Source organism: Oncorhynchus masou, chromosome 9, assembly GCF_036934945.1.
Source record: "Oncorhynchus masou masou isolate Uvic2021 chromosome 9, UVic_Omas_1.1, whole genome shotgun sequence".
In the NCBI taxonomy this organism is placed as follows: domain Eukaryota; kingdom Metazoa; phylum Chordata; class Actinopteri; order Salmoniformes; family Salmonidae; genus Oncorhynchus; species Oncorhynchus masou.
The window spans coordinates 42,243,100-42,270,965 of NC_088220.1; the positions used below are offsets into that span (position 1 = coordinate 42,243,100).

At 44.2% G+C, this 27,866-nt stretch overlaps 1 protein-coding gene across 2 annotated transcripts in view; it reads right to left on the bottom strand.

The window, feature by feature from the left end:
* Nucleotides 1-7,219: 7,219 nt before the first annotated feature.
* Nucleotides 7,220-27,866, bottom strand: part of LOC135545988 (ETS-related transcription factor Elf-1-like) — an 89,092-nt gene continuing 68,445 nt past the window's right edge. For both annotated transcript variants that reach the window (XM_064974034.1, XM_064974033.1), the window contains exons 3-9: nt 27,397-27,568; nt 27,123-27,227; nt 26,660-26,815; nt 26,296-26,379; nt 25,425-25,617; nt 17,849-18,229; nt 7,220-10,926 (exon numbers count right to left, since the gene is read on the bottom strand). In XM_064974034.1, the coding sequence (XP_064830106.1) occupies nt 10,134-10,926; nt 17,849-18,229; nt 25,425-25,617; nt 26,296-26,379; nt 26,660-26,815; nt 27,123-27,227; nt 27,397-27,568 (1,884 nt within the window). In that variant the 3' untranslated portion in view covers nt 7,220-10,133. The remainder of the gene's footprint in view (nt 10,927-17,848; nt 18,230-25,424; nt 25,618-26,295; nt 26,380-26,659; nt 26,816-27,122; nt 27,228-27,396; nt 27,569-27,866) is intronic.

Consider the following 27,866-nt stretch of genomic DNA (forward strand, 5'->3'; position numbering starts at 1 on the left):
TATGTGTCATAACCGTGTGTGGAGGAGGACCAAGGCACAGCGGAGGACAATATCCCACAAACACAGGTGTGAAACAGCTACTTAAATACGATCCCCAATTAGAGACAACGATTACCAGCTGCCTCTAATTGGAAATCATACAAATCACCAACATAGAAAATAAACTTAGAACACCACATTGAAATAAATAAACTAGATCACCCCCAGTGACAATATGCTGCATTCTTCTAATTTAACTTGATCATATTTATTTGATGTAAACACATTTTTGTTTTTTTTAATGCAGCATTGTTTTAACTACAATGGCTTTAAATGACTGTAATAGTACCATAGTTCAATTACCATACAGTAATATAATCGTTGCTAATTTTCACATTTGCTCAAGCTCACGATAAGCATGCTCTGAACAGTGATTCTACCAGCATGGTTAAGCCTACAAGAATAAGAAAGATTTCATGGCTTGACATGCTTAAGTGATCAACAAGTACATACAATTAAAATGTATCTTGAAACTAAATTGCATCTAATACCCACTCATATCAAGATAAAGAACTGATTTTTACAGTCACCGTGAGTATGGGGATACGGTATCCATATTAGGACATTTTATCCAGTGACTATTGGAGTTTCACCTGACAATTGAGGAACTTCCTAATATGGATGCCAAAGTAAGGTTTCAACTTGCTGAAATTCCAACATTGGTCAAATGTTATACATTCAAATGGTCCAGTTCTGCAGTTCAAATAACCTTTTGAGGGTCTATCAGTTACTGTATGTCCTGACTCCAAAATTGATTGATTGATTAGGTCATATTCCACTTTGCTTCATAAAGCATTATACACCCTGTTCATAATGCTCTATGGAAGTAGTTATAGATGTTTATGAGCGCTGTTATTAGCATCGATATATATATATATGTATTATAGAGGTAGTTCATAAGAAGTGTTACTGATATCCTTCCTCAAAAATAAACCTAAGTAGATGTTATTTTATCAAAACAATAAAAGAGGTAAACATGCAAACTTAAAAAGACAGATGAGAAACGATAGAACCGGTTTCACTTTGATTCATGTTTTTTTGAAGTACATCCAATGCCTTTCTCTGTACCCTCCCCTCTTGATTATATCTCTACATTTACAATGTTGAGAAGAAAGTTTAAAAAAAAACAATAAACCTCAAACTAATTAAAGGTACAATCATCCCTTAGTCATGCAAAGATCCGCCATAAACTTGTCTCCTCTTTCCACACCTGCAACATGACCCTGGCCATACATATGTGGAGTGGATTTCATCTCGATCTCATCTTTGTTGAGCGACAGATGTTATAAAATAATTTTTAAATAATCTAACCACTGATCACTTAAACCTTATTCTTTACAGGTTAAATATTAGAAACTAGTGGAAATATGAAAAAGTGCAAAACTTACCTTAATTATGCAAATGTTTTAACAGGTGGAAGCAAAGAACTTGGAGTTCAAGCTGCAAACACATCGTATTTTCAAATCGGTTAACAAATCAGATAATTGCAAACATACTTCAAATGTGCTGACAGGCAGCTCCACCATGCCCCAAGGCAGTTCTGAAAAGTGCATGAAATCTGTGTTGATATATATTTTGTTTCTCCCTATATTTTTTCCCTTATCACGTCAAATGCTGCTGTGTTTACTGAAGCTGACACAATCACTATATTCTAGCAACAGACACGCCAAATGACTAAGAGAGAAGGGAAAGGAGAGGGGGGAGAGAGAGGCAGAGCTGTAGAGGGAGACAGAGACAGAGCAAGTCAAACAGAGAGAGGATGGCCTGACGGACTGACTGTGTATGAAATGGTTAGGTCATCTGAGCACTAGCATTTTATGTTTTCCCCTTTTTCGTGATATCGAATTGGTAGTTAGTCTTGTCCCATCACTGCAATTCCTGTACAGACTCGTTAGAGACGGAGGTCAAGAGCCATGCGTCCTCTGAAACATGACCCTGCCAAGCCGCACAGCTTCTTGACATGCTACTCGCTTAAGCCGGAAAGCCAGCCGCACCAATGTGTCGGAGGAAACAACGTACAACTGGTCAGTGTGCATGCGCCCGGCCAGCCACAAGGAGTCGCTAGAGCACGATGGGACAAGGACATTGCAGCCGACCAAACCCTCCTCTAACCCGAACGGCGCTGGGCCAATTGTGCGCCGCCTCATGGGTCTTCCATTGACGGCCGGCTGTGACACAGCCCGGATTCGAAGCCGGGTCTGTAGTGATACCTCAAGAACTATGATGCAGTGCCTTAGATTGCTGAGGCACTCGAGAGGCCCCTGAGCACTCGAGAGGCCCATGAACACCCCTGAGCACTTGGCTATTGTGCGGTTGTGAGAGTATATTGCCCATGGCAGCCTGGAGAGACATTCTGAATTGGCCGCCTCAACCAGACGGTGGAAGGTGATACAGATAGTACAGCGATAGTGTTACCAAGAACGTTCCACGCCTCCTTGGGAGCCTTGGCCAATGAATAAAGAAGACCATGAAAGTCAATCTGTATTATTCACCTCACAATTAATCTTACTGTTGTCCTCCCCTCATAAATTAGGATTTCTGAAGGTAAATAAGAAAGGTGAAGGTTCTATTAGACGATGATTTGGTACATTTTCCCCAACTAATAATGAGTGTCTCGATGTGAATTTGGTCCATAACTGCCCCTCACAGTTGAAATTGGCCAAGAATAAAACCTCAGTTGTTCTCCATCTTGCTATGAGAGAAATACATTCGGATTAATACCTGATTCGTGAGTGATGATGGAAGAAGTTAACATTTTGAGAAGAGAGACCGTAGGCAAACTTTGTTCGGCTGTTGAAATTCATATGAAATGTGAACCTTCCAATTTGTGAGTAGGTGTATCATTACTCAACAGATACCCACTCCAAATGACTACAAGCTACACATTAAAATTTGTATCTATGACTTCGCTCATACTGTAGTAAACATCAGAATCGGTAGTTTCAAAGTCAAACCCTCATGCCCATGGTCCTCATGCAAATTATTCAGCATCTAGGGAAAAAATCCCTGTGCGCTTGTTTAGCATTGCGAGCAGAGCAGGCATACAAAAGAGAAACAGTGCTCTAGGACCCATGCAACCAATAAATTCAGTCCACTAGGTTAACAGTGTCGAGAGGGATTTGCTTCGCATGACTGGCCCAAAGATTAGTAACAGGTACTGTAGCCCACTAACCCACACTTGTGAATTCTCTCCTTTTGTTATCTCAGAGCTAAATTCAGTCATTTTGCTACCTCAAAGCTGTTTATTTTGGTTTCAAGCATTACTTGTCCATTCATTTAGTTGTGCTGGGTTGTTCTTGGGGAAATTGATTGTAAACTTAAAGGCTATGCGGACATTATGAGAGAGGGGGAGAGCCGTATTTGGCTTGTCAGGTGGATAGTGTTACAGATGTATTGCTAGTGCCATCTTGTGGTGTCATGAGAGAATGGCCATTTTAAGACATTACCAGTGTTGCTTTTATGTTATGACTACCTATAGGGGCCCTATGCTTTCACTTGTCATCTTGAGTACATAAATGCCTTTCTTTGCCCTTTATAAATCTTTAAAGCATCAGTAAAACTCAAACAACAGGACATATGTTAGTCTATGGCCACTGTGCTCTAAATCCTTTCATATATTCAGGGCCCAGTGGTCCCTCAGATGGCTATCAATATTACAGTCAACGCGGCTTGCTTGGCAGAGCACAGTGCATGGCAGTAGTACTACTAGGCCATGAGACAAGAGACAAACGCTACTATGCTTGGGCTGTATTGTGAGGTCAGTGCGCAAGGTCTGTGATGTACTGACGGTCTGGTGTTTGAATAATCTCTCCGCCATGGTTCCCAACACAGGCTGGAGGCTCTTCCATGTCAGTTGTCATCCTTCAACAGCTCCACACTCCGCTTGAGAGAGGCATGCGGAACGGCAGTGAACACTCACTAGCGCTAGCTAACTCGTCTCACACTGTCACTGGCTGCAGGTGACGCAGGAAATAGCCTTCTCCCCTCCCAGGACCCGGCTGGGCTGGATGGCTCTCTCTCTGGGTCTGTCTGACTCACTGCCAACACACACACACACACTAGCTCGCCTTTCATTAGCTTTATAATCCCACTAGATTCTTGCTGGGTTTGAATTCTAGACACCACCACATGTCTATTCAGGTACAGTGAAAAGGTAGGTAGCAGCTCACTCTGTGATGCTGTTGCTGCGATATGAGATAGCATGAGACATGTAAAAGGAGACGGTTTTGAAGTATCACATCGATATGGACAACCTCCTTCCCTCAGTAAGAGCATTGAAGATGGGTCGTGGCTGGGTCTTCCAACATGACAACGAACCGAAACACACAGCCAGGCTAACTAAGGAGTGGCTCCGTAAGAAGCATCTCAAGGTCCTGGAATGGCCTAGCCAGTCTACAGACCTGAACCTAATAGAACATCTTTGGAGGGAGCTGAAAGTCTGTATTGCCCAGCGACAGCCCCGAAACCTGAAGGATCTGGAGAAGGTCTGTATGGAGGAGTGGGCCAAAATCCATGCTGCAGTGTGTGCAAACCTGTTCAAGAACTACAGGAAATGTATGATCTCTGTAATTGCAAACAAAGGTTTCTGTACCAAATATTAAGTTCTGCTTTTCTGATGTATCAAATACTTATGTCATGCAATAAAATGCTAATTAATTACTTAAAAATCATACAATGTGATTTTCTGGATTTTTGTTTTATATTCCGTCTCTCACAGTTGAAGTGTACCTATGATAAAAAATTACAGACCTAGTTTCCTGAAACAAGTCACCTATGGCTTTGCAGGAGTGTGTGGTCCACAGCTTTCTGGGGAGAGGGTGTGGGTGTCGTGCAAGTGTGTGCAGCAGCCAAACCCAGCTGCAGTAGGCCACAGCCACCGCTGTCCCCCAGCACAACTGGACTAGCCGCATCACACACATACTAATGTATTCATCTGTCAACAGCAACTGGAGGAGGACTTTGAGGTACAGTCCAATCAGTCCCTTCAGCCTGCTAAAGGCTTCATTCCAGTTTCATGTAAAAGGGTGCCCCTACTACACAGCACAGCACTATGTCTCTCTAACTTCAAAGCTTCGAGCCACTTCAATACCATTATGTGTACAATAAAATAGCTTTAGAAACCAGCAGCACAGCTGCTTCTGCTATTATCTGGAACATACGTTTTCTGTCTGTCTGTCTCCTGAGAAAATCAAATCAAATGTTATTGATCACATACTCATGGTTAGCAGATGTTACTGCAAGTGTAGCAAAATGCTTATGATTCTAGTTCCGACCCTGCAGCAATATCAATAAGTAATCCAGAAAATCCAGAACAGTTATCTAATACACATAAATCAAAGTAAAGGGATGGAATAAGAATATGTACATATAAATATATGGATGGGCAATGACCGAGCTGCATAGGCAAGATGCAATAGATGACAGTATACTGTATACATATGGGATGAGTAATGCAAGATATGTAAACATCATTATTAAAGTAGCATTAATAAAGTGACTCGTGATCCAATTTGTTAGAGTGGACAATAATTTAAGTCTGTATGTAGGCAGCAACCTCTCTGTGTTAGTGGTGGCTGTTTAACAGTCTGATGGCCTTGAGATAGAAGCTATTTTTCAGTCTGTCGATCCCAGCGTTGATGTACCTGTACTGACCTCGCCTTCTGGATGGTATCCGGCTGAACAGGCAGTGTTTTCGGTGGATGTTGTCCTTGATGATCTTTTTGGCCTTCTTGTGACACTGGGTGCAAAGAATGCTGAGTTGCATCCAAAGAACACCATACCTACTGTGAAGCATGGGGGTGGAAACATCATGCTTTTGGGCTGTTTTTCTGAAAAGGGACCAGGACGACTGATCCGTGTAAAGGAAAGAATGAATGGGGCCATGTATCATGTGATTTTGAGTGAAAACCTCCTTCCATCAGCAAGGGCATTGAAGATGAAACGTGGCTTGGTCTTTCAGCATGACAATGATCCCAAACACACCACCCGGGCAATGAAGGAGTGGCTTCGTAAGAAGCATTTCAAGGTCTCCAGATCTCAACCCCATAGAAAATCTTTGGAAGGAGTTGAAAGTCCGTGTTGTCCAGCAACAGCCCCAAAACATCACTGCCAACAAAGGGTGTATAACAAAGCATTGAGATAAGTATTTGATCAATAACAAAAGTTTATTTTCCACCATAATTTGCAAATAAATTCATTTGAAATCCTACAATGTGATTTTTTTCTCTCTCATTTTGTCTGCCATAGTTGAAGTGTACCTATGATGAAAATCACAGGCCTCTCTCATCTTTTTAAGTGGGAGAACTTGCACAATTGGTGGCTGACTAAATACGTTTTTGCCCCACTGTACACAGCTGTGACAATTACCAATGATAATTCTCTTGGGAGATAATACGGTCGGCATTTGATTGTGAGGAATTCTAGATCAGGTGAACAGAAGGACTTGAGTTCCTGTATATTGTTACAATTACACCATGAGTCATTAATCATAAAACATACACCCCCACCCTTCTTCTTCCCAAGGGAAATGTTCATTCCTGTCGGTGCTGGACCAACAGCATTTCCCCAGAGAGACATGTTTCTGTGAAACAGAGTATGTTGCAATCCCTGACGTCTCTCTGGAAAGCAACCTTTGGTTCCAAGCACGAATCATAGCCATTAGTTGCACCAAAGAACAGCTTATTGTGTCTACATGTCGTGTGGAAATTTGCTGCAGTAGCACTAGCAGACCCACGTTTTTCTATTGTTTTTACAGCAACAGACGTGGAAGAGCGATAGACATATGGCTAGACACACCCAGTCCCTCATCAGAGCTCCCTTTAAGCAAGATGTTGATGGACGAAAACTGGGAGAGTGTTTGGGGTAGTGTTAAGCATGTGCCGTAAGCTTATTCCACAGCAACCTTGAAATGTAGCCGATGGAGCTATCCAATTGGTACCTTCTGTATAGCTCAAATGGTTGGAACGTTGTCAAGGAGGATGGTCACGTGTGCTTGTGAGCAGAGGATCACTCGTTTGAGCCTGGTATAGGGACAGTGAAGGAAGATATACTTTAAACCAGTTTGGATACCAGGATATCATATTGATAGCCTGCTTTAAAAAGACTGAGTCTCGGGCTGATGTTGAAAGTAAAGATCAGTTTGGATTCCAGTGTATTATATTGAATAAACACTGAAGTGAAATTGAAGCAAAATTTGTTTTATTATTATATTTTCTTTCTTTAAAAAAATCTAGTTTCAGCATAGGAGGAAGCCATGGAAAACACAAGACAAAGAAAAACAATCAAGCACAATGATCGGACAGACAGAGTGGACATACCCCAACATCTCACATAAAACAGTGCTTACAAGGAAAATGTTGGCCAGAACATACTTGCGTTGTACATACAACGTAAGCGTCTGTAAGCAAGACAATCCAATCACCCCCACCCACAGATGTCAATGCAGTCAATTATCAACACTAAAGACAGTGTTGGTCCTCTTTGTAACCCTAGAGAGCATCAATTGTCATAACTTGGCATCGCATTTGTACTGTACAATGTTCAGATTGTCAATGCAGACACAGAGAACTGATTGACATAAGACTGATGGTCTGCAAAGTTTGTCTTCAGGTCCTGAGCTAGAGTGCGTCAGATGGTCTGTTGTTCACTCCAGCTAGAGGTATGTCCACTGTTAAATGGGATGATAAAAACCAAAGCACATACAATACAATCTTTAAAAATTACACAGGTCAGGTGATATCTATAGAGATGATCATTTGCTTCAGGGCAAATCACTGAGTACAAAACAGAGAAAATGTCATCATCAACACTGCACTGATTATATGGAATGCTTAAAAAAAAGAATATCAGCTTTTTGGAAGAAAAAAAATGACACCTGGTTATTTCATTTCATATACTTTGTATATTTTCCCTCAGGTTTTGCATATGTAAATAATAAAGAATTTAGACATTCACCAAATAAATACATTTGTGGCCTTAGAGAGAGAGAGAGAGAGAACAAAACATGTTGGTCCCATGTTTCATGAGCTGAAATAAAAGATCCCAGAAATGTTTCATTGGCACAAAAAGCTTATTCCTCTTAAATTCTGTGCACAAATTTGCTTACATCCCTGTTAGTGAGCATTTCTCCTTTGTCAAGATAATCCATCCACTTGACAGGTGTGGCATATCAAGAAGCAGATTAAACAGCAAGATCATTACACAGGTGCACCTTGTGCTGGGGACAACCTTTTTTTAAAGGTATCTGTGACCAACAGATGCATATCTGTATTGCCAGTCATGTGAAATCCAAAGATGAGTGCCTAATTTATTTATTTAATATGAACTGTAACTGAGTAAAATAAATTAAATTGTTGCATGTTGCGTTTATATTTTTGTTCAGGATTAAACGCCTTAATGGGGAGATAGGAGGCTAGTAAAATATGTTATATTTTTCCTCCGTATCTCTTTCTCTCTCCCTGCATCAATTCTGAGGCTATATACAAACAGGTTTGTGATTGGATTGTCCAAAGGGACAGGAAAATGCACATTTCCATAGTAACACATTGCTGTAAGGCCATGTGTAATGAAGGGAATGCACACCTAATCAACAATGTGATAATAAGGGTGGAATCTGGAAGAAATTCCAGAAAAGTCTAAACAATCTGAACTGTCATTTATTCTTCTCACAGACTTTACCAATCAAGAGTTTGAACCGTTGTACCTTTCCGTATAAGGCACTCTTCAGAAAAGGTCTGTGAGGTACATTTCCATTGATAGTCCTTAGAAAAAGAAAGTGGAAACGACGTGCAAACAATTACACATTTTCTACTCAACAAGTCTGATTTCATTGCATTCTCCCACATGAGTTCCCATCTCCTGTTTTTAGTTTGCTGTTTTTGTCTCTGTTAGAATTGATACAAGTCTGATGAGATGTACTAGTAGGTAGAGAATGGAGTAGTCTAACTGGCACGTGTGGTAGGGGAGATTCCTGGTTATCCAATGGCTATTCTCCTGGTGGGGCGGGGTTTAGAAAGGGGGCGGGACTACTGACAGTAGCAAGGTAGGTAGATAGTTCGATAGGACCTCAATAGAGTACCACAGTATGAGTCATAATACCCATAAAAGTTAGCGGTAAAACAAGGAAATGGTTCCAATCGTTTTTCCACCATACATTTTTCCCATAGGGAATTTTAGATACTTAAAATAAGGGCTGTGTTTTATGTAGGCTTACCCTGGCATGACGTTTTGCTAACTGTGTAAATCTCTCTATGACATGGTGACTTTTATCAATACATATGCCTGTATTTGCCCCCTAAAAATGTAATGCTAATTAGCTGCTAATGTGGCTGTCATAAAGAACTACAAATTCCATGATGATCTGGACGAGACTGCCGAATCGAGGCAAAGGTAACAATCTCTGGATTAAGTATCTAACGTTTGCTAAATTTACTAATGAATAAATTGACAAAATGTATTTAAATTGATAATTCTGTGAACTGTCTTGTGCAAGTTTTAAATTGACACAATACCTGTAAGCAAAGTGTCAGCTAGAGATGACATGTAGGAGCTTGCAGGGATTTGTAGTCTTGCATGATGTCTACTTTGATGCAAATGAGCATTTTCAAGTCTGAGAGTAAATAGAACCGACTATATTGATAAAAGTCACCTTGTCCAAGAGATATTTACATGGTTATCAAATGTAATGCCACAGTACGCCTATACGAAACAGCCCTCATTTTAAGTGTTTCTAAAATTCCCTATGGGAAAAATGGATGGTGGAAAAATGGTTGGAACCATTTCCCTGTTTGACAGCTAGGTTTTATGGGTATTATGACACCTCCACTGTGGAACTCTATCAGATCAATGGAGCCTTCAACAACACATCACAAAACAATCCCTTGCAGTTCAAATGTAGGCTCGTCACCAGAACAGCTGTGAGTATAGACAAATATCCTGCAGGGGCCAACATTTGGCATGTTTGTCGCTCCATTTTTCAAAACTCCATCACTTTTCAAAATCAGATTATCATTGGGATAAGGAAAAGGAAACTTAGTTAAGAAGTCTTTTTTATGTTGATTCCAATAGTCCAGCTTTGGTGGGAGAATCCAGGTCAATTAGGCCTCCGTGGGCTCTGTCTTGATCTGGATGAAGGAGGCCGGGAGGTGGACGGTGATCTCCGGCAGCTCCTGGAGCCCCTTGACCCCCAGCATGTGCTCTGGCTGCAGAGCCATCTCCCCACGCACCTCCAGCTCCTCCACAGGGGTAAGGCCCTCGCTGGGGCTGCTTCCCTGGGCAAGGTGTCCGTTCACTGGAGACTCGCTGCCAGTCTCCCCGTGGCTCTGCCCAAGACCTTGATTCGTCCCAATGATCACAGTCCTGTAGGTAAGCTCTGCTTCCCCTGCCTCCATCCCAAAGGACGGGTCTCCGTTAATCCACGACTGCAGGTAGTAAGGGTCCAACATCTCCTCCTTGATGCCGTGCAGGCCATGGAGGAGCTCGTCACCGCTTGAGGACTTGAGCACGGTGGCGATGACTGTTCCTGGTTGCTGGGCCACCATGGGCTGACCAGTGGCCGAGTTGAGGGTAACTAGGCGGGGGAGACCATTGAGGGAAGCCGTGGTGGAGTTGATGACCCCCGTGGTGGCAGTGGTGGAACCCATGCTGGTGACCAGAAACTGGGGTTGCTGGTGTTGATGGTGGTTGTCCTGGAGGCTGCCCGTCCCGGTGGCCAAGGAGGCCGTCTGGATGGTGAGGACATCCTTGCCCCCCGCAGTGGTGGAGGGGACAGTGTGGAGGATGATCCTGGGCGGGGAAGAGTTACTGGAGGAGTCACCGTTGGACAGGAGGGGCTGCAACTGGCCGGATGACGTCAGGACCATGGGAACGGAGGTAGCCATGTTGATGTTCCTGAGGAGAAAGAGGAGATCAGGTCCATCAAATGTATACAATAAAACCCATTTTGCATCAGCAGTTGACACAAAGAACTTAACAGTCAGGTTCAGACTCCATTGGACACAGAATTAAATAGAACACTATTCTAGTATAATCCACTATTCTAGTATAATCCACTATAGTATAGAACATACATACTATGTTTCGGCACACAAGTAGCTTCCAGCATGTTACATACTGTCATTCTATATGAGCTTTCAAAATCTGATTGCAACAGACCACATCTCAGTTGTGAAAGGTATAACAGAATATGCTGCAACAGACTATTCATTATGTGTTACAGCATTCAGTTTATCAAGAACAAATAGCACTCAATACACGTATGTTGAATGGACTCTCAAGGACAAAGAGAAGGCCCAAAAATGTATGTATTCTTTAACCAAAAAATGTTTTCATTTCTATTTCATTGTTTAATAATTTCACTGATATTATGATTATTCTTATTTTCAATGACATTCTGATTTAATCTCTTCAGTTTGTGTAGGAAAGGAAAGGGTTAAATCTGAGGAAATAAAGATGCAAACAGGAATTTTCTTTGGTGGTCACGAGGGAGATACATCTAGCTAGATACAGTTGAAGTCGGAAGTTTACATAAACCTTAGCCAAATACATTTAAAGTTTTTCACAATTCCTGACATTGAATCCTAGTAAAAAGTCCCTATTTTTTTCATCACATTCAAAGTGGGTCAGAAGTTTACATGCACTCAATTAGTATTGCCTTTAAATTGTTTAAATTGGGTCAAACATTTTAGGTAGCCTTCCACAAGCTTCCCACAATAAGTTGGGTGAATTTTGTCCCATTCCTCCTGACAGAGCTGGTGTAACTGAGTCAGGTTTGTAGGCCTCCTTGCTCGCACATGCTTTTTCAGTTCTGCCCACACATTTTCTATAGGATTGAGGTCAGGGCTTTGTGATGGCCACTCCAACACCTTGACTTTGTTGTCCTTAAGCCATTTTGCCACAACTTTGGAAGTATGCTTGGGGTCATTGTCCATTTGGAAGACCCATTTGCGACCAAGCTTTAACTTCCTGACTGATGTCTTGGGATGTTGCTTCAACATATCCACATAATTCCCCTTTCTCATGTTGCCATCTATTTTGTGAAATGCACCAGTCCCTTCTGCAGCAAAGCACCCACACAACATGATGCTACCACCCCTGTGCTTCGCGGTTGGGATGATGTTCTTCGGCTTGCAAGCCTCCCCCTTTTTCCTCCAAACATAATGATGGTCATTATGGTCAAACAGTTCTATTTTTGTTTCATCAGACCAGAGGACATTTCTCCAAAAACTATGATCTTTGTCCAAATGTGCAGTTGCAAACCGAAGTCTGACTTTTTTATGGCGGTTTAGGAGCAGTGGCTTCTTTCTTGCTGAGCGGCCTTTCAGGTTATGTCGATATAGGACTCATTTCACTTTGGATACAGATACTTTTGTACCTGTTTCCTCCAGCATCTTCACAAGGTCCTTTACTGTTGTTCTGGGATTGATTTGCACTTTTCGCACCAAAGTACATTAATCTCTAGGAGAAGGAACCTTCCTGAGCGGTATGACGGCTGCGAGGTCCCATGGTGTTTATACTTGCATACTATTGTTTGTACAGATGAACGTGAAATTGCTCCCAAGGATAAACCAGGCTTGTGGAGGTCTACAATTTTCTTGGCTGATTTATTTTGATTTTCCCATGGATGTCAAGCAAAGAGGCACTGAGTTTGAAGGTAGGCCTTGAAATATATCCACAGGTACACCTCCAATTGACTTAAATGATGTCAATTAGCTTATCAGAAACTTCTAAAGCCATGACATCATTTTCTGGAATTTCCCAAGCTGTTTAAAGGCACAGTCAATTTAGTGTACGTAAACTTTTGACCCACTGGAATTGTGATACAGTGAATTATAAGTGAAATAATCTGTCTGTAAACAATTGTTGGAAAAATTACTTGTGTCATGCACAAATGAAATGTCCTAACCGACTTGCCAAAACTATGTGCATGTACACCCTGGCCCATCTACTGTTGCTAGCCCCAATTCTGACTTGTGCTCTGACTGCTCTGCTTCACTGATTTCTGCTCTCGTAAAAGCCCGGATTTTCTGCACGTTAACCCGAGAAGCTTATTACCTAAAATGAACCAATTGAAAGTGTTCACAGCTCCAATCCAGATGTGTTGGTCATTACTGAGACATGGTTAAGGAAGAGTGTTTTAAATACTGATGTTAACCTTTCTGGTTATAAACTTTTTCGGCAAGACAGATCTTCCAAAGGTGGGGGAGTGGTAATCTTAACCAAGGATTACCTTCAGTGCTCGGTGGTCTCCATCAAGTCTGTCCCCAAACAATTGTATGTGCTGGTTTTAAACATTAAACTTTTAAATAGCTCTTTGTTGACTGTTACTGGGTGCTATCGTCCTCCATCAGTACCGGCCTGTGCCCTACCTGCCCTAAGCTCTCTCCTGGCCCCTTACACTAAGTCTGAATTTGTCATGCTAGGTGACCTAAACCGGGACATGCTCATACCACCTGACCAAGTCTTAAAGCAATGGGACTCCATAAATCTTTCTCAGACTATTACCAATCCCAGAATGTATGACTCCAGACACCCAGAAAAGGCTAATCTCCTTGATGTTATCCTCACAAATAATCCTGATAGGTATCAGTCGGATGTTTGCTGTAATGACCTTAGTGATCACTGTTTTACAGCCTGTGTTCGTAATGGCTGCTCAGTGAAAAGACCGGTCCTGATTTGTTATAGATGCTTACCAAAAAAACAATAATGAGCAAGCCTTCCTTCATGAACTGGCCTCTGTAAAATGGTATAAAATCAGCTTGATCCCCTCTGTCGAAGAAGCTTGGACCTTTTTTAAAATATTTTCAGTGGTATTGTTAAAAACGCCCCCATAAAGAAATTGAGAATTAAAAACAGGTTCAGCCCCTGGTATGATCGTGATCTTGCAGTGGTTACTCCACCTCAAGAATTGCATTTGGTGAAAGGCTCGGCACACGCATACTCAGGCTGACTGTCTCTCATTCAGGCAAATGAGAAATAAGTGCACTCAGGCTATCCGGAAGGCCAGGTTAGTTACTTTAAGGAGCAGTTCTCTCTCTGTGGGTCTAACCCCAAGAAGTTCTGGAAAACGGTTAAAGACCTGAAGAATAAACCCTCCTCCTCTCAGCTGCTCATGTCCCTTAATGTTGATTACGTGGTTGTTACTGACAAGAAGCATATGGCTGAGCTCTTTAATCACCACTTCATTAAGTCAGGATTCCTATTTGACTCAGCCATGCCTCCTTGCCGTCCGACATTTCCTCATCTCCCACCCCTTCTAATGTGACTATTCCCGATGCTTCTCCCTCTTTATCCACTGCCCCGCTACAAAGTTTCTCCCTGCAGGCAGTCACTGAGTCCAAGGTGCTAAAGGGCCTCCTGAAACTTAACCCCAGAAAACCATCTGGGTAAGATGGTTTAGACCCTTTCTTCTTTAAGGTTGCTTCCCCAATCATCGCCAAGCCTATCTCTGACCTTTTAAACCTGTCTCTCCTTTCTGGGGAGGTTCCCATTGCTTGGACGGCAGCCACGGTTCATTCTTTATTTAAAGCGGGAGATCAAACATATCCTAACTGTTATAGGCCTATTTCTATTTTGCCCTGTTTATCAAAAGTGTCAATAATCAACTGACTGGCTTTCCTGATGTCTGTAGTATTCTCTCTGGTATGCAATCTGGTTTCCGCTCAGGATATGGATGTGTCACTGCAACCTTCATGGTCCTCAATGACGTCACCTTTGCCCTTAATTATAAGCAATGTTGTGCTGCTATTTTTATTGACTTGGCCAAAGATTTTGATACGATAGACCATTCCATTCTTGTGGGCTGGCTAAGGAGTATTGGTATCTCTGAGGGATCTTTGGCCTGGTTTGCTAACTACCTCTCTCAAAGAGTGCAGTGTATAAAGTCAGAAAATCTGCTGTCTCATCCACTGCCTGTCACCAAGGGATTACCCCAAGGCTCAATCCTAGGCCCCATGCTCTTCTCAATTTACATCAACAACATAGCTCAAGCAATAGGAAAATCTCTCATCCATTTGTATGCAGATGATACAGTCTTATACTCAGCTGGCCCCTCCCCGGATTTTGTGTTAAATGCTCTATAACAAAGATTTCTTGGCGTCCATCAGGCTTCCTCCGCCCTTAACCTTTTTCTGAACACCTCCAAAACAAAGGTCATGTGGTTTGGTAGGAAGAATGCCCCTCTCCCCACAGGTGTGATTACTACCTCTGAGGGTTTGGAGCTTGAGGTAGTCACCTTATACAAGTACTTGGGAGTATGGCTAGACGGTACACTGTCCTTCTCTCAGCACATATCACAGCTGCAGGCTAAAGTTAAATCTAGACTTGGTTTCCTCTATCGTAATCGCTCCTCTTTCACCCCAGCTGCCAAACTAACCCTGATTCAGATGACCATCCTAACCATGCAAGATTACGGAGACATCATTTATAGATCGGCAGGTAAGGGTGCACTCGAGCGGCTTGATGTCCTTTACCATCCGTCCATAAGATCTTCCACCAATACTCCTCATAGGACACATCACTGCACTCCTCTGTAAACTGGTCATCTCTGTATACCCATCGCAAGACCCACTGGTTGATGCGTATTTATAAAACCCTCTTAGGCCTCACTCCCCCCTATCTGAGATATCTACTGCGGCCCTCATCCTCTACATACAACACCCGTTATGCCAGTCACATTCTGTTCAAGGTCCCCAAAGCACACACATCCCTGGGTCGCTCCTCTTTTCAGTTCTCTGCAGCTAGAGACTGAAACGAGCTGCAACAAACAGTTTCATCTCAATCTCTTCATTCAATGACTCAATCATTCAATCATGGACACTCTTACTGACAGTTGTGGCTGATTTGCGTAATGTATTGTTGTCTCTGCCTTCTTGCCCTTTGTGCTGTAGTCTGTGCCCAATAATGTGTGTACCATGTTTTGTGCTTCTACCATGTTGTGTTGCTACCATGCTGTGTTGTCATATGTTGCTGCCTTGCTACGTTGTTGTCTAGGTCTCTCTTTATATAGTGTTGTCTTGTCTCTCTTGCCGTGATGTGTGTTTTGTCCTATATTTAGGAGGCCATTTGCCTTTTGGTAGGCCATCATTGTAAGTAAGAATTTGTTCTTAACTGACGTGCCTAGTTAAATAAAGGTTAAAAATATATATATATAAAAGATAGCAAAGAATATATCTAATTTTTCTGGAAACAATGTTCATATACAATTGTAACCTTTGTGCTTAGAATAGCCAATTATATTTCCAGCAATCATTTCATTTGTTTGGCCTCTTTTTTTAAGGCCTTGGGATCAACTTGAGGGTTAAATTAATACATTCTGGGAAATGTAGCATTTTCCTAACTCTTAGCAAAATTTAAGTGATTCATGAAAATTTGAATACATGTTTTGTTTTCCTTAATCATTCATGGGGTGGCAGGGTAGCCTAGTGGTTAAAGTGTTGGACTAGTAACCAAAAGGTTGCAAGTTCAAATCCCTGTGCTGACAAGGTACAAATCTGTCATTCTGCCCCTGGACAGGTAGTTAACCCACTGTTCATTGAAAATAAGAATAACTGACTTGCCTCGTTAAATAAAAAATGCATTTGATTTTGTCCTGAAAATCAATTGTTTCATCATTGCTTGTTCCACCTCAAAAAGCACGAGAAAGAGGATTTGACATCCATCTCAGACTGTTCTGAATTCCTTTCTGTTGTTAGTTAGATAAGATTACCATTATTACCAACATTATTTTGTTGAAATATAATTTGATCTCCAGATCTCCTCTAGTGGTCAGGACCTGGTAATATCAGGATGGGACATAAACCTAAAAACCTAACAAACTCTCTGAACATCGGGGGGGGAAAATGGCATGGAATGACCCAACAATATTTTATTTGCATGCATATTTGATGCACAATATGTATATTTGTATAGACTATACTTAATGTAGAATAAACATTTGAATTTCACAGAATTCAATTATATTTACTTAAACTCAAATTTCAATTATGTATCCTGTTTACTACTTCAATTCAAAAGGAATTTATTATGAGGAATTCTCAATTGAGCCCAACCCTGGTGTGAAACATTGTTGCATTTAAACTTTAGATAGTTTGTATGCTGAACATTTAACATTTTAATAATTTAGCAGATGCTCTTATCCAGAGCAACTTAAAGTAGTGAGGGCATACATTTTACATGCTGGTCCCTCATGGGAATCGAACCCACAACCCTGGTGTTGGGACACTATGTTTGCAATGGGAAATAATAGTTGTATTATGGTTTGGAAATTATTAACCTAATGGTTGTGTTTTTGTATTCTTAGGATTTGAACCTACTGGCTTATTATGTCATAGTGAATGGGCTGCTTCTTCTTTAACATGACACTGTGGGTGTGACTGCTGTCTTTCCATTTGTCTGTGTTTTACAAAAAGTATGTTCTCCTAAATGACGTGTGCAGGTACTGTATTACAGGCCCTGTCCTCTCAGCATCACGAGCCTGCCAAGCTCACATCCTTTGATGTGTCACTGTTGTTGTTTTGGTGATAGTGTGATAGTGGTGGTGTTAGGCTACCATAAGGTCTGTAAAGCAATGAGGTTGTTGTCGCTGGTAATGCTAGTGCGGGTGCGGTCTCTGTTTTTCGAGATTAGGGAGTTTGGTACACTGTTTTGAAAGATATTTTCCCAGGCCTAGGTCCAATAGCCACGGTTTACTATGTTACCTGTGTTTGTGTGTGCGCGTTGCATGTGTGCGTGCGCATGTTTGCATCTGCGTGTGTATGGATATGCGTGCGAGTGTATGCATTTGTGTGTGTACATATGTCCATCCATCTGTTACCTCGTGTTGTACGAGGAGGCCGGCACAGCCGCCCCCTGGTTGGGCTGCAGCACGTGGACCGTCTGGATCATCTGTTCTGCATGTGTCCCGTTGACCTCATGGTACAGCCTTCCATCCATATCAATGGGCTCTCTCTTCACTTGTTTTACTGATATAGGATGGCGCCCATCAGCATGGTTTTTCCCGTGACCGCCTCTGGGGCCTCCACGGCCCCCCATTCCCCGGCCGTGATGGCTGGGGCGCTGACCCCCGTAGCCAGCGCTGAGTTCGGGGCACGTGTCCTCATCATCGATCACCACTAGGTCAGGAGGCATCTCTTTAAACTGGTAGACCAGCCGTTGGCCCTCCACCTTAGCCAGGATACCGCGCTGGTAGTAATACCTTAGGAGGGAGAGTAGTCACCGTTATGGTAAGATCATGATTTAGTTGTCCCCTTTTGGAGGACATTTTGTTTGTGGTATTGAGTAAACATGAAGTAACATTACAGACAGAATAATAATGGGCTAGGTTTTGAATAAGGTCCACCTTGAATACCTTGAATAAGGTGACACTGGAATAGATGATTGCTTTGCTCTATTTCTTTTATAACCTGGTCCTTGATAATGTTGACCTCATATGGGACTTAAAGTCCTGGTACAAAGGATGTCTGGGGTCCATAATAACCTTTTGTGTGGGCTCTTCTATTTATAGATGTCAGCCAGACTTGTCTGCCTGACACCCAGTGCCTTGCTCACTGTATTAAAACAAATTCTCAGTGTGTTTCATTGATGTTATAATACTGCCTTCGAGATGGGGGCGAGTTGAGATTTTGTTATTTCTGCACTTGAGGACGACACTATGTCGGTACAACACAATATACTGTACTGTATGTGCGGTTTGGCGTCTATGTGATCTCGGAGCACTTATATTTTTTACTTTTTGTAGTGCTTTTTACTGCAACAGCTGCACAGGCATTTTAGCATGATACCCTTCTTAACTGTGCAGGCCAATTATGTATTTCTATTGTTATGATATGAGGGGTAGTTTTGTACAAAAGGCTGTGAAGTATCATACCAGAGCTGGTGCTCCGCCCACCGGTCAAGTGGGCGGAGCATTGAGAAGAAGATCAGCTCGAGAGAAGTCAAGTGAGAGAAAACTCCAGTCATCCTTGTGTTTTCCCACCAGTTAGCTTTCATTGTGTTAGCCAAGGCCAGTGTGCGTCCTTGTTGATATACCACACACACACACACACACTTTGGTTGAAGCTAGTTAGTTGCCTACATACACTGTGCGGTGCTGTTCCATGCCTATGCATCTTCAGCATTATTAAACCACCTCAACTGGAATCCTACCCGCCTGTCATCTGTGCCCTTACCAGCACACGGGATCGAACACATAAAGTAACACTTAACCTAAAGAATATACAGTCCACTAAGTCCTCACTTACAAGTTTAGTGTTAGGATATAGACAAACACAATACCATGCACTTTCACAATGCATCCCCAGATGGCAGCACAAACTAGAGTCCAGAGCTGAAGTTAGAGATAGCGTTAGAGCAATGACTGGAAGTTTATGGGTATCTGCTAGCATGCTCGTAGATACCCATAGACTTTCAGTCATTGTGTGAATGCTAGTGAGCTTTGGCTCGCAAAACTACCTCTAACTTCCTTCATAATGGACACAAAGACATACAAATGCTATCCACGAGTTCATCTGACTCTGGGGAAGTAGATAAAGGGCATCATTGCCAAAATCCCAAAGTATCCCATTAAGTCCAGAGAGCTGTCAGGATGATTGGCAATCTGTAGACCAGAGAACTTGGCCTACCAGTGTTTGATGTGGTTGTGTGTTAGTTAGCCTCTTTAGTTTAGGAATGATTCTTTGTAAGGGACGGCAGGAAGCCTAGTGGTTTTAAGAGTATTGTGCCAATAACTGAAAGATCGCTGGTTTGAATCCCCAAGGTGGGAAAGTCTGTGTAGGACACATTTCGTTTGAATGCATCCAGTTGTGCAACTGACTAGGTTTTACCTTGTAGTTTTCTTTTTGTATATATTTATTTTGGGATCACCACTTTAAACAAATACTAACCTGGTGGACGATCATGGGAGTCATGACTGTGCTGGCCCTGGGCCTAAGGTAAGGTGGCTGTCTCCCTGGGCACATGCATTCAATACCTGGTTGCATATGCTTACATCTCACATTTATGATCTGTCAGGATTTGGCCAGGGTTGTTCCGGGTTTTGGTCAGTAGATGCCCCCATTGTGCTTTTTGTCCCTATGTTTTTCCCTTGATCCCCATTATTATTTGCACCTGTGTCTCGTTTCCCCTGATTGTATTTAAACCCTTTGTTTCCCTCAGTTCTGTGCTCTGTGTTTGTATGTTAGCACCCTGCCCTAGTGTTCTGTGTGCTCTTGTCGATTCCGGGTGACGTTCTTGTGGTATTCTGTTTTTTGTTTTTGTTTATTTTTGGTGAGTTTCTTTTGAGGTCTTTTTGTGTTTTACCTACCACCTTTTGGATTTGCCATTTTTTGTATTTTAGGATTTTTTCTTTATTAAATACACCGTCTTAAGTACTACTGTGTCTGCCTCATCTTCTGGGTTCTGCTGTCTATTCGTGGCTCAGTTGGTTAAGTGACTGTTTCTCACTCCGGAGACCCAGGTTCGAAACCGGGTCCTGACAGAAACACAGAGCCAAAAATGAACCCAGAGGCAGCCAGTTCCCAGGACCTTTTTGCCACGCTGTCCCACCACCAGGAGACTGTCCAACGCCACGAAGCCGCCCTGGTTCAGCAAGAGGCCTTAATGGCTAGACATTCTCATCTTCTGTCGGAGATGCTGACTTCCATTAAGCAAATATCTGATCGACTTACCCCGGCAACAGTTCCCGTCCCAGTACCTCAAGTTCACGTACCAATGGCAGTTAACCCCTGGCTGAACCTCGTCTTCCACCTCCCCAACGGTTCTCAGGTGATCCAAGTGCTTGTAAAGGGTTTCTCACTCAATGTTCTCTCTCCTTTGAGCTGCAACCCTCGTCGTTTCCCACCGACCGGTCTAAGATCGCATATATCATCACCCTGCTGTCGGAAAAAGCCCTGGCCTGGGCTACTGCTGTGTGGGATGCCCATAGTTCCTGCTGTGCCAGCTACTCTGCCTTTGCTGAGGAATTCAAACGAGTGTTTCAAGGCCCAAGCAGTGGTTCTGACTCAGCCAAACAGCTCCTGACTCTCCATCAAGGTTGGCGCAGCGTGACGGACTACGCCATCCAGTTCCGCACGGTGGCAGCAGCGAGTGGCTGGAACAACGAGGCGCTCACGGTGTGCTTTCTGAAAGGCCTTTCCGACACTATCCAAGATGAACTGGCCACTCGGGAACCACCGGACAATCTCGAGTCCCTGATCAAGTTGGCCTCACGCATTGACCAGCGTCTGAGAGAGAGAGAACTCAACCGTAGACCTCTAGCTCCTATCAGTCCCAGCTCCGAGTTCCCACCTTTATCATCGCTGGCTCCACCGGAACCCATGCAGATTGGACGCATCTCCCAGGCAGAGAGAGACCGCCGGATGAGGGAGCGACGCTGTCTATATTGCGGCAAACCGGGCCATTTCCGTTCCACGTGTCCCGGGCTCCAGGGAAACGCTCTGTCCCGTACAGACCGGGGGGAACTGTAACGGGAAACATAACCTCCTCCCATCCGTCCAACTCCCGTCTGCTCATTCCAGTCACCCTCTCCTGGGACAACCACAAGCTTCACCTTCAAGCCTTGGTAGACTCTGGAGCCGCAGGTAACTTCATGGATGGTGTCTGGGCGAAGGAGAATGGCGTTCCCTCTGAACCTCTAAGTGACCCCATGAGGGTTACTACATTGGATGGAAGCCCTTTGGGATCTGGACTTGTCACTCATGTCACTACCTCCTTGAGACTTTCAGTTTCACAACACCAGGAATTGATGAACTTTCATTTGATCTCCTGTTCCGAGTTCCCTCTCGTCCTTGGATACCCCTGGCTTCACAGCCATAACCCTCACATCGACTGGTCTGTGGGCACTATCAAGCAGTGGGGTCCTACGTGCCAAGCTACTTGTATTTTCCAGAATTCCCCGAGTTCTACTCCCGAGTCTTTAGAATCCATCGACCTGACCCGAGTTCCCGAGTGTTACCATGACCTCAAACTGGTGTTTAGCAAACAGAGGGCCACCATGCTACCACCCCATAGATCTTACGATTGCCCCATCGACCTGTTTCCGGGCACTTGCTCCCCCAGGGGTCGGATCTTTTCCCTATCTCCACCCGAACGAGCTGCTATGGATACCTACATCAAGGACTCTCTGGAAGCAGGTCTCATGCGTCCATCTACCTCCCGGCGGGAGCAGGGTTTTTCTTTGTGGCCAAGAAAGATGGTGGATTACGTCCTTGCATCGACTACCGGGGACTCAATGACATAACCGTCCGTAACCGTTACCCGCTACCCCTTATGGCCACAGCCTTCGAGCTGCTCCAGGAAGCAGTTGTTTTCACTAAGCTTGACCTGCGGAACGCATACCATCTTGTGCGGATCAGACCTGGTGACGAGTGGAAGACCGCTTTCAACACGCCTACTGGTCACTATGAATACTTGGTGATGCCCTTCGGCCTGACCAACGCCCCAGCGGTGTTCCAAGCGCTCATAAACGATGTGCTTAGGGATATGCTTAACATATTTGTGTTCGTTTACTTGGATGACATCCTCATCTTTTCGAGCTCCCTTCAAGAACACACTAAGCATGTCAGACAAGTACTCAAACGCCTCCTGGACAGCCATCTGTACGTTAAGCCGGAAAAATGTGAATTCCATTCATCCCGAGTACAATTCCTGGGATTTGTAGTGGAATCCGGTCGAGTCCAAATGGACCCTAGGAAGGTAGGGGCGGTAGCGGATTGGCCCACCCCCAAATCCGTTAAGGATGTTCAGCGTTTCCTGGGCTTCACAAACTTTTACCGCAAGTTCATCAAGAACTTCAGTTTGGTGGCAGCTCCTCTCTCAGCTTTAACCAAAGGTGGCAATGCAAGGTTTTTTTGGGGAAGAGAAGCTGAGACGGCCTTCCAAGGACTCAAGCAGCGCATCCTCTCTGCTCCCATCCTGATACTACCGACTACGGATGAACCATTTGTGGTGGAGGTAGACGCATCAGAGGTTGGTGTTGGAGCTGTCCTGTCTCAGAGGGGTGAAGACAAGAAGCTTCATCCGTGCTCTTTCTTCTCACACCGGCTTACCCCGACTGAGAGGAACTACGATGTGGGGATCGTGAACTCCTAGCGGTTAAGATGGCATTGAAGGAATGGAGACACTGGCTCGAGGGGGCTTCTCACCCGTTTCAAGTGCTTACGGACCACAAAAATCTGGAGTATATCCAGCAGGCGAAGCGATTGAACTCTAGACAAGCTAGATGGTCTCTTTTCTTCAATCGATTCCAGTTTATCCTCACCTATCGGCCCGGGTCGAAGAATCTCAAACCGGATGCCCTGTCCCGAGTCTACGCTCCTGCCATTCGAGATGACACGGACATGCCTGTCCTTCCTGCTGCTAAGATTGTGGCTCCGATCTCGTGGCAAGTTGAGGATACCGTGAGACGTGCTCAAGCTAGCGAACCGGACCCTAAAGGAGGCCCTGCCAATCGGTTGTTTGTCCCCAAGGCAGTGAGGACTCAGGTCCTTCTGTGGGGGCACTCCTCTCGCCTCACCTGTCATCCGGGCGTAGGTCGCACCTTGGAGTTCATCCAGCGTAAGTTCTGGTGGCCTACCATAAGAGAAGACGTTGCCACTTTCGTCAATGCCTGCCCCGTGTGCTGCCAGGGCAAATCTTCTCACCTCCGCCCTCAAGGACTCCTTCACCCTTTACCTGTTCCCCACAGACCCTGGTCCCATATCTCATTGGACTTTATTACTGGACTTCCTCCATCCCATGGCAATACTACTATCCTAGTCATAATCGACAGGTTTTCAAAGGCGGCCAGGTTCGTCCCTCTGACTAAGTTACCTTCTGCCAAGGAAACGGCTGAGTTGGTAATTAATCATGTGTTCCGAGTCTTCGGCATTCCTCAAGATGTGGTTTCTGACAGAGGTCCCCAGTTCGCCTCAAGGTTTTGGAAGGCCTTCTGCCAACTCATGGGGGCTTCTGCCAGTCTATCTTCAGGGTACCATCCGGAGTCCAACGGCCAAACAGAGAGGATGAATCAAGAGCTGGAAACCACCCTCCGATGTATGACTCGTGACAACCCGTCCACATGGTCATCCTTTATTGTTTGGGCCGAATACGCGCACAACACCTTGCGCTCCTCCTCCACTGGTATGTCCCCGCACGAGTGTCAGTTTGGCTATGCTCCTCCATTGTTCCCGGACCAGGAGGCAGAAGTCAGAGTGCCTTCAGCCTTGAGGTTCGTCAGACGCTGTCGGCTTATGTGGAGGAAGACCCGTCTTAATCTGATGCGTTCCTCACAGAGGTATCAACAACAAGCCAACAGACGTCGCCGTCCCGGGCCTACCCTGCGCCCCGGCCAGAGAGTCTGGCTCTCCACAAGAGACTTACCTCTACGGGTGGAGTCTCGCAAGCTGTCCCAAAAATACATCGGTCCCTTCAAGGTTGCCAGGAGAGTTAACCCAGTTTCTTATCGCCTACACTTACCCAGATCCCTTAAGATTAATCCCACATTTCATGTGTCATTGTTAAAACCTGTTGTTTTTTCCCCTTGTCCCGGCAGACAGACCTCCCCTCCGCCTCGTGTCATTGGAGGCCAGCCGGCTTATACCGTCCACCGGATACTGGATTCCCGCCGGGTGCAGCGGTCCTGGCAGTATCTGGTGGACTGGGAAGGCTACGGTCCTGAGGAGCGCTCCTGGGTTCCTGCCAAAGACATCCTGGACCCTGACCTCATTCGTCAGTTCAGGGTTCTCCACCCTGAGAGAGCTGGTAGGAACGTCAGGAGCCGTTCCTAGAGGGGGGATTCTGTCAGGATTTGGCCAGGGTTGTTCCGGGTTTTGGTCAGTAGATGCCCCCATTGTGCTTTTTGTCCCTATGTTTTTCCCTTGATCCCCATTATTATTTGCACCTGTGTCTCGTTTTCCCTGATTGTATTTAAACCCTTTGTTTCCCTCAGTTCTGTGCTCTGTGTTTGTATGTTAGCACCCTGCCCTAGTGTTCTGTGTGCTCTTGTCGATTCCGGGTGACGTTCTTGTGGTATTCTGTTTTTTGTTTTTGTTTATTTTTGGTGAGTTTCTTTTGAGGTCTTTTTGTGTTTTACCTACCACCTTTTGGATTTGCCATTTTTTGTATTTTAGGATTTTTTCTTTATTAAATACACCGTCTTAAGTACTGCTGTGTCTGCCTCATCTTCTGGGTTCTGCTGTCTATTCGTGGCTCAGTTGGTTAAGTGACTGTTTCTCACTCCGGAGACCCAGGTTCGAAACCGGGTCCTGACATGATCACATCAAAATCAGGTTACAGACCATGTAGCTAGGCCTAAGACCCCCCCTAAACATAACGAGTGCAGCAAAATCAGTAGGCTGGTTTCCTGAACACTATGATGTAGGCCAACACCATGTGTGTAATAACACTCCTCTCACCTGAGTGCCCTGCCCATGGTTTCATAGTTCATGTCAGGTTTGTTCTTGTGCTTGCCCCACAGTTTGGACACGGCCTTTGAGTCCACCAGCTTAAAGATGCCCTTCTCCCTCTGCGTCCACTTAATGTACTTGGGACAGGTGTTCTTGTCCTGCAACAGGGCCAGGAGGAACTCCCATAGGTAGATGGTGTTCCCTACGTAGGGGGGAGAAAATAGGAATTTGCCATTTTAACGTGTGAGCCTAATACTGTACATGTGAGCTTGGAGCTCTGCTACACCCATTCATAATTCATTTAGGTTTTACCTAACAAATGAAAAAAGAAGGCAGAGACGCAATTACAGCACTCCCACCCCATAACCTAAATCAATTAATTTGCTATTCTCATTGTGTGTGTGTGTGTGTGTGTGTGTGTGTCTAGGGTTGGAAAATTGGATGGGGCTCTGAAAGTAGATTACTCATGTTTGTGAAATGGTTAGGACCAGAAGTGTTTAGAAACAGAGACCCCTCCAGCAGCCACTTGTATACGTGTCCGGCTGAACCAACCCCTCTCCCCATCCCCTCTCTGTGCTGTGCAAGGGAACACACAGCCGCAATTACAGTTATTTCCCTGTGAGACACAGCACTTTGAGAGTACCCAATCAATTAGCAAGCTGAGGTCCAACCCAACTGGACTACATGGGCTGCTGGTTGCTGATTGCACCACTCTACAGGCAGAAACGTGCACATTAGCCCACAGAATAGGCCAAGAGAGAGACCTTGATTTCGATTGGCTGTTTTTTCAAGAGGCGAGTCAGTTGAGACAGGGCCAGGAGAGACCATGATTTCAATTGGCTGTTTTTCGAGAAGTGAGCTGGTTGAGAAGAACGCTCACCTTTGCCCTCCTTGCTCTTCTTCTTGAGTGGCAGGCTGGGAGTGGTGATGGGGGAGTATGGACGCACCGCCCGCGGCTTGCGCACTAAGACGGGAGAAGCGTTCAGGTCAAAACTGTGACACCAAATTAAGCATATCACTGTCAGTGGCTAAATAAAAACACAGTGTGCTAATAAGGCTGTAAGCTGTGGCTAATAAGCACATATATTTACCAATGCACTCCTGTGTTAACTCTTAAAAAATCTCTTCGAAGCATGAGTGTAAATTGAATATTTTAATCTAGAACGTTAAAAACAAGACTAAATAACATTGTTTGACAACCTAATGTTTTGTAACACTCCAGTCCATGAGGACCCCTGTGGTACCTTTAGTTTTCCTCTGTGGTTTGGACATGCTCTTCTGAGGGATCTCGTCCATGGAGGATGTTTCCTCATCCAGCGATACATCAATGCAGCCATTGGCCTCCGGCCGAAGAGGGATGTAGGTGTAGTCAGACTCCAACATGGTCCCATAGGTGTGAACTACAACAATGGAGAAAAGTAGTACAGTCAATTTTACTCCCAGTTATGTAATATTATGAGACTGGGAACTAAAGCAACAGCCAGAGATAATTATGGGAATTAGTGAAAATACTACAAATGAAACTGCCTACAAATAGCCTTCATCAAAAACTTATACGTTTTAACAATGCTTTGAAAGTGGTAAATGCTTTGAGGTAGAAATTGGATTCAGTTAACAAACAAGTGGTACCAAAAGATTTTAAAAAAATAATCCTTCCCCTATCCTCCCTCCTAGCAAGTAGCCACAACAAAACAACACAAATCGTACTCATGCGCTTCTCGTCCAGGATGTTGTTTGGTGACTCCATGTTGAGAAGGGCTGCCGCAGCCTCGTTGGTTTCCATGCTGTCCTCTGTGCCCGACACCGTCGTTTCTATTGGCCAATCAGACAGGGATTGTCATCAGAACATGAAACAGACAGATTTTAAGACAAACTTGAAAGGATGTTACAATCACGTAGTAATTAATACCAGGCCCTGTCTGGGAAAAAAACCTAGCCCCTATCCCCTAGGCATGTGTGTAAAGTATCATCTCCTCCTCACCTGAGAGGCCCACGTCTCCGACCATAATGGGCTCCTCCACCACGTGTAGAGTGGTGTCCACCATGATGCCGTTTGCCACCTCGTCCGATTCCATGCCCGAGTAGACCTGCATCAGGTCAGTGGCGGGCACCTGCTCTACGATGACAGCTGGAAACACGGACGGGTCATCCAGCTGGACACACAGAGAGACCAACAGACAGACAGAGACCACAGACGTTAGATCACAGAATTACATGTGTATGTCTATTGCTTCGTTTTTATCTTATGGGCAATTACACGATAACAATACTACGCGGAGACTGATTTTTCAATTTAAAATGTATGCCAAACAAAAACCATTGATTTAAAAGTTTTACAAACCATACAGCTCTGTGCACAACAACTACTACAAACAATTTTCACAGTAAAAAAAAAAATAATCCTGGAAAAACTGTGCAGATGCAAAGTTTATTACAGTAACCGAATTACAG